Raw genomic sequence first — 7,712 nt, forward strand, 5'->3', positions numbered from 1 at the left:
TAACTAGACTGAGGTGACTGTACACAAGTCGAAGTCCTCAGACTACCATTAAAAACACCAACCCGCGCACAAGTATACAAAACTAAGGTTGAGGGGAGGTAGTAACTCCTTTGCCTAATACAGAAAGCCGTAGCTACGTATGGGCCCAAAGTATAGCATTTCTCATAATCCACTCTCACCTCTCTGAGGTAATGAGAGGCGAACACAGTTGCTCCTCCAGAATGTCGCATCCATAATTTGTCTGACCGACATGTTCTTGCGGTAAGCAAGCGAGGTCGCAGTGGCTCTCACTTCGTGAGCCTGCGCTTTTTAAAACTCCGAAGTGTTCCTCCTCATACAAGAGATGCGCTTCTCCCTCAGGAAAAAAGACAAAGCGTTCTTGGAGAGGGCTTCTGAGGATCTTTCACAGAACACCCACAAGGAGCTAGAAGAGCCACTCACATTTTTTGTGCGAGACAAGTAGGCCTTGAGGGCTCGTACTGGACAGAGGAGCCTCTCTTGCTCTTGACCCACAAGGTTAGTCAAGTTAGGAACCTCAAAGGTCCTTGGCCAGGGCTTTGAAGGGTTCTCGTTCTTAGCGAGGAAGTCTATTCTTAAGGCACAAACTACCCCATTCAGATTGAAGCCTACCTACTTTTCAATTGCATGGACTTCACCGACTCTTTTAGCTGTTGCTAAGGCCAAAAGGAAGAGGGTTTTCTTCGTAACCTCCCTAAAGGGAGCTTGTGAGATGGGCTCAAATCTCTTGGTGCACAGAAATTTAAGAACCACATCAAGGTTTCAAGAAGGGGGCTTTAACTGGACCTGCTTGATTGTCTCAAAAGACTTCAAGAAGTCATGTAAGTCCTTATCGTGAGACAAGTCCAAGCCTCTATGCCGACAGACTGAAGCGAGCATACTTTTGTACCCCTTGATTGTGGACACAGCCAGCTTAGCGTCCTGCCTGAGGTACAACAAGAAATCAGCAACCTGGCTCACAGAGGTAGTGGATGAGGAAATCTTGTGCTTCCTACACCAAGCCCTAAAAGTCTCCCACTTGGACCGGTAGACCCTCTGTGAAGAGACCCTCCTCACTGACGATAGCTTTCGCAGCTTGCGCTGAAAATCCTCTCGATCTGACGAGCTTCTCGATAGTCTGAAGGCAGTCAGATTGAGAGCGAGGGGGTTTTGATGATACCTCTCGAAGTGGGGTTGTCTGAGCAGCTTTGGACTTGCAGGGAGGCTTCTTGGAAAGTCCATCAACAAGTCCACCACCTCCGTGAACCATTCCCTCATCGGCCTGAAAGGAGCTATCAGGATCATTCGTCCCGAATCGAGGAGAGTGAATTTCCTGACTACCAGATTGATGATCTTGAAAGGGGGAAAGGCATATGTGTCCATCCCCGTCCAATCTATCAAAAGGCGTCCACTGCTATTGCCTCATTGTCCGGAACCAGGGAGCAATAGTTGGGGATCCTCTTGGATAAGTTGGAGGCAAAAAGATCGATGAGGGGTCTCCCCCACAGCCTCCAGAGAGAATGACAGACCTGTTGGTTGAGGGTCCATTCTGTGGGAAGGACCTGCCCTTTCCTGCTGAGCATGTCCGCTCTCACATTTCTCTGTCCCTGAACAAACCTCGTCAGCAGACCTATCTTGTTCTCCTTCGCCCAAAGAAGGAGCTCCCTTGCTATTTCGAACAGAGACAGAGTGAGTCCCCCCCTTGCTTTCTGATGTAAGCAAGGACTGTGGTGTTGTCCAAGTTGACCTCCACAATCTTCCCAGACACCAAGTCTTTGAAGACCTTTAGCCCCAGAAAAATGGCCATCAGCTCCTTGTTGTTGATGTGCCATTCCAGCTGATTTCCTTCCCAATAGCCTAAGACCTCCTTGCTTCCTAGTGTTGCCCCCCAACCTGACTCTGATGCGTCTGAAAACAACACTAGATCTGGGCTCTTCTTGTGTAAGGAGATCCCTTCCCTAACAAGGCTGGATCCAGCCACCACTTCAGAAGATTCTTGACTTCTACTGGAATGGGGAAGGAAAAGGAGTCTTCCTGCGCCTTTCTGTTCCATGTTTTCGAAAGAAAGTGCTATAGAGGCCTTAGATAGAGTCTCCCCAGAGAGACAAACTGTTCGAGGGAGAATAGAGTTCCCAGCAAACTCATCCACTCCTTCGCTGAGCACCTCTTCTTGTCCAGGAAACTTCTGACTTTTTCGAGACACTTGGTCTGTCTTTCCTGTGAGGGAAAAGCCTGAAAAAGAACTGAATTCATAACTATCCCCAAATAGAGAAGTGTCTGATTCGGCTTGATCTGAGACTTCCCCCTGTTGATGACCAGGCCTAGATCTTGAGCCATCATAAAAGTCTTTCATAAATCCTCCAGACATTTCTCCCTCGATCGTGAACGAATCAGCCAATCGCCCAGATAGAAGGATATCACTCCCTTTTGATGCAGCCAGCCTGACACATTTGCCATTATCCTGGTGAAGACTTGAGGAGCCGTGCTGAGACCGAAGCAAAGAGCTCTGAATTGGAAACACTTGCCCTGCATTACAAATATCAGGTACTTCCTTTAAGTCGGATGGATGGGGATATGGAAATACGCGTCCTGCAAGTCGAGGGACACCATCCAGTCCCCTGGACGTACTGATGCCAGCACCGACTGAGTCGTCTCCATGGAGAACTTTGCCTTCTCCACAAAGACGTTGAGAGGACTGACATCCAGGACGGGTCTCCATCCGCCCGAGTTCTTGGGGACTAGAAACAGGCGATTGTAAAAGCCTGGGGAGGATAGATCCCAAACCGGTTCTATCACTCCCTTGTCTGGCATTTGGTCGACTAGGTCTATTAAGGCCTTCTGTTTCCCCGGATCTGTGTACCGGGCTACTAAGGCCAGCGGAGCATCTGCGAGAGGAGGTTTCTTCAGAAAGGGGATCGAGTATCCTTCCTTGATGACTGAGAGGGACCAGGTGTCTGCCCCTCTCCTCTTCCAAGACTGCCAAAAACCTGACAGTCTTGCACCTACTGTCTGGAGGAGACGAACTTCATTTTCTGGAGCTAGGTCTGGACGAACCCCTGGTAGATCTTGGTCCTGACTCTTCCTCTAAAATCTGGTCTTGAAGAAGTAGTCCTGCCCCGAAAGGACTGCTGGAATTTCTTTTCCTCTCGTTTCGAAGAAGGAGTGGTTGCCAAGGGCTTACGAGCTGAATGAGATAATAGGTCTTGGGTGGCTTTTTGGGCCAGCGAAAGTGTAATGTCTCTAACCAGGGACTCGGGAAAAAGATGTTGAGACGGGGGCGTAAAGAAGCTCAGACTTCTGCGCAATGGTAACAGACCTTGAAGTAAAAGAGCAAAGAAGGGCTCTTCTCTTTAGGATCCCAGCTGAGAACAGCGCAGCCAACTCATTCGCCCCATCTCTGAGGGCCTTGTCCATACAGAACATAATACTGGTAAGGTCCCGAGTTCCTTCCATCCGGTCAGTTTTCCTTGCCAGAGTCCCTAGCGACCAGTATAGAAAACTAAAAACCTTAAAGGCTTTAAAAATACCTTTGACGAGATGATCCAGCTCCGACATCAACTACATGACCTTGGCTGAGTGGAGCGCATGCCTTCTAACCGAGTCCACTAAGCCAGAGAAGTCACCCTTGGAGGAGGAAGGCACTCCCAGACCCAAAGGTTCCCCAGTTTCATACCACATACCAGCTTTTGAAGCAAGACGAGCTAGTGGAAACGAGAAGGAAATCTTAACTGCATGTCTCCGCTCCTTCATCCAGTCATCAATCTTCGCAAGAGCCTTCTTTGCGGAAATCGACAGTTTCATCTTGATGAAGGCCGACTGTTTCTTGGCCTTCTTTCTGTTAGATTGGGATTGAGGAGATTGAGGGGCAGCAGGTTGGAATTCCTCTCCAAAAAGTTCAAGAAGAGAGTGAGAGAGAACTTTGTAATCTCCAGCAGCATCGGCAGGTTTATCATCGTCATCAGAGACCTCCTCGAGGTCCTGATCCACATCTACAACATCCTTCGAACGAGAAGAAGGCTTCTTAGAATCCGACAGTGGCAAATCAAAGGAATAGTCCTGCAAAAGATAGGTTGCATCCTAGAGCCCAGCGCTAGAAGAGTCCTTGGAACAAGAGGCAGTATCGTCCCGAAGAGGCAGGCTGGTATCGTCCTGGCGCCGAGAACGAGAGGCAGTATCGTTCTGGCGCCGTGAGCGAGAGGCGGTCTCATCCTGGCGTCGTGAACGAGAGGCGGTATCGTCATGGCCTCGTGAACGAGAGGCGGTATCGTCGTGGCGTCGTGAACGAGAGGCGTTATCGTCCAGGTGTCGAGAACGAGGGGCGGTATCGTCCTGGCGTCGTGAACGAGAGGCGGTATCGTCCTGGCGTAGTGAACGAGAGGCGGTATCGTCCTGGTATCGTCAACGGGAGGCGGTATCGTCCTGGCATCAAGAACGAGAGGCAGTATCGTCCCGGTATCAAAAACGAGAAACCGTATCGTCCTGGTATCGAGAAGAAGTATCACCTTGCGAAAGCGCACATTCCTCATCCTGGCGCAGAGAGGGAGAAGTTTTCTTAAGAGAAGAACTCCGTTCTCTCTTAGAAGTAGACTTCTTAATAGGTAATGAGTCGTCTTTACGTCTATCAGACTGGGCGTGAGAGCGGCTAAATGCTTGCACTAACGTAAAAAGTTGTTCCTGCATGACAGACATAAAGGATTTAGCAACATCAGCTGGGTCTTGCGGCCCCGAAGGGGAGGGTTGACGAATAACACTAGTAGAAGCGGGAGGATCTTCGGCTGTAAAATCCTGACTTGCAGGTTTAGGCTTCGCTCTTTTCACAGGCACGGAGTCGAAATCGTCCTCCGACGGACAAGGTTCATAACTGCTAGAACCGGGAGAGAAAGAACGAGACAGTTCGTCGCGGTTTCATCTCCTCTTAGTAGGTCTTGACGCTTCAAACTTCCATTTACGTCTGGGCAAATTCGGAGAAGAAAATAACACATCCGACACATCTTTTCCGTGACGGTCAAGGACAGCCTGGGAATCGGCAACAGGGCTGTTTGAGACGACGACTGACCGAGGGTACATACCTCTCACCCCCTTTCGATTGTCGATGTACCTTCTCCCTTGGTCCTGGGAGCTAGGTAGAGGTCTAGGCCTAGGGTAATGACAGGTTCGGTCAGTCACCACCTCCACTGCACTAACACAAACACTTTCACTATTCTTACTTTTAAAGGCCTCCAGTTGTTCTTTAATGGCCTTCAACTCGGCAGCCAAACTAGCGTACCGAGGGTCATCCGCAGATATGGATCCTGTAGGAGGTGCAGGAGTTACTAACTCAAGGGAAGGATCAACTTCCAAAGAGGAATCAATAATAGGTTCAAAAGATAAATCTACACTAAGTTCGTCTTCCTTACCACTAACCGACTTAGACTTAGACCTTGAAGCTCTCCTAACTCTATCAAGCTCTAGTTTACGCACATAGCACTTCATAATCAACCAATTCTTTTCATCCAAAACTTTACATTCCCCGCACCTATTATTAAGGGCACATTCAAAACCCCTACAATTCAAACACACGGTGTGAGGGTCTACCGCCATTTTAGGTAGTCTCACCTTACATTCCTCATTCGCACAGACACGGAAATGACTTTTTTCACTCATAATGAAAACAGCAAAAAAGCAAAGAAATAACAAAAAAAAAACGATTGCCAAATCCCTAAATAACAGTACTTCACCAAATAGCAAACTGGTACAGCGATACAGGGGAAGCGAAGAAAAACTTAATGACGGACCAACGTGCTGTCGATCGGACCGGCAGAGATGAACTGAAGAACAGAAAACGGGAATGATTGCTCGTACCACCCTTTAACGGGTGTAAACACCCAACCACCACAAGACGGTTGCCGCGTTTAGAAAAATTCTGCCGAAATAGAGATTATTAGCTATGTTTATATAACTGCCAGGTAAGTTCTATTCATAAAATGACTGTGGAGGTCCTGTAGAGAATCTAATTCCCCTGCTGTATAGTGACCAGAAAAGCAGCCCATGAAGTAATTATTTTACAAGAAAAACCAACATTAATGAAAGGGAATTAACGGTGTTAGAAATTTAAATCTTTAATGATTATTATTATTATTATTATTATCCAAGCTACAACCCTAGTTGGAAAAGCAAGATGCTATAAGCCCAAGGGCTCCAACAGAGAAAAATAGCCCAGTGAGGAAAGGAAATAAATAAATGATGAGAATAAATTAACAATGTATCGTTCTAAAAACAGTAACAGCGACAAAACAGATATGTCCTATATAAACTATTAACAACATCAAAAACAGATGTCATATATAAACTATAAAAAGACTCGTGAAGTCGTTTCCCCATTGCTTAAATATTGCATGAACAACGCTTTGATATGGTTAAATGAATACAGTTTATAGTGGATTTCTTCAACTTTGATATTTCGAGTTAATCAAATTAATATTCCAAATATTTGGAATAAAGATAATGGGAAAAACTCAACAGACGTAAGATTCATTACGACTTAAAATATATATGTAGTTTAAAGGTTGCTCCCGAATGGCAGAGGCAATGGACAGTGACATTGTCCTATCGAGCAGGTCAATGCACTAGATACTGACCCAAGCTAGGACCAAGGAGGGCCAGGCAGTGGCTACTGAGATCTCGGCAGATAGACCTATAGGCTCCCCCACAAGGATGATAAGGTTGCAGCGACCAAAGGAACTTACAAGTTTGAACGGGTCTCGAACCCCAGTCTGGCGTTCGCCAGTCAGGGACGTTACCGCATCGGCCACCACAACCCTTACGCAGTTAGTTGGTAACCAAACTATTCAACATTGAAATCTGATATACGAGATATATTTTGATTTATCGTCATTATCTGAAATAGGGTTAAATGACTTCGACAAGGCTGATACTGAAATGACCCCTCCCCCATACACACATGCTTTCCAAGTGCTTCGATAATGTGGATTTGACAATTAACACAAATTACGCAGTTAAGATACGCAAAATACACGAGAGCATACTGTTAAAAAACCGTAATTTTAATAGGAAGTTCACCTTAAAAATTTACTGTTCTCAGCTGTGTTTCAGTGAAATACAGGAGAGAGAGAGAGAGAGAGAGAGAGAGAGAGAGAGAGAGAGAGAGAGAGAGAGAGAGAGAGAGAGAGAGAGAGATTGTTTAAAAAACCGCAAGTTTAATTGGAAATTATCCGTAAAAATATAGTTCTCAGCCGTGTTTAGGTAAAATACAGGAGGGAGAGAGAGAGAGAGAGAGAGAGAGAGAGAGAGAGAGAGAGAGAGAGAGAGAGAGAGAGAGAGAGAGAGAGAGAGAGAGAGAGCGCATCGTTTAAAAAAAACTGCAGTTTAATCAGAAATTCTCGGTAAAAAATAGATTGTTCTAAGCCTCATGTCAGTAAAATACGGGCGACCGTAATTTTTACCCTACTTTGTCGTAATCTAATACGGGTTGGTGACCGTAATATCACTCCTTTACGTCAATATATCCGTTTATAAAATGGCAAATAACTGGCAACATTTATTCCAATTTTTAGCTTTTTTTTTTGCGGTAAATATTTAACAGTGGATACTTAAATTCCATGAGATCTGTGCTAATAGGAAAGTCGAGAATTGGAGCATTGTACACTAAGTGGTTGAAATGTAGTAATCTCATTAGTCCAGAAATATAGTGGGAGACTTTATCCTGTCTTTTCTGC

At 46.1% G+C, this 7,712-nt stretch overlaps 1 protein-coding gene across 1 annotated transcript; it reads left to right on the plus strand.

Annotated features, from left to right (window-relative positions):
- The first annotated feature begins 3,301 nt into the window (after positions 1-3,301).
- On the plus strand, positions 3,302-4,553 carry LOC137621002 (uncharacterized). The gene is made up of 2 exons (XM_068351442.1): positions 3,302-3,427; positions 4,110-4,553. The coding sequence occupies exons 1-2, from the start codon at positions 3,302-3,304 to the stop codon at positions 4,551-4,553; spliced, it is 570 nt and encodes a 189-aa protein (XP_068207543.1).
- Positions 4,554-7,712: the final 3,159 nt, after the last annotated feature.

The sequence above is a fragment of the Palaemon carinicauda genome, chromosome 27 (assembly GCF_036898095.1).
Source record: "Palaemon carinicauda isolate YSFRI2023 chromosome 27, ASM3689809v2, whole genome shotgun sequence".
Classification (NCBI taxonomy): domain Eukaryota; kingdom Metazoa; phylum Arthropoda; class Malacostraca; order Decapoda; family Palaemonidae; genus Palaemon; species Palaemon carinicauda.

Coding starts and splice junctions, on each gene's coding strand:
- LOC137621002 (XM_068351442.1), top strand. CDS start 3,302: ATGGTAACAGACCTTGAAGTAAAAGAGCAAAGAAGGGCTCTTCTCTTT. Junction 3,428..4,109: donor CCATACAGAACATAATACTG/GTAAGGTCCCGA, acceptor CCTTGGAACAAG/AGGCAGTATCGTCCCGAAGA.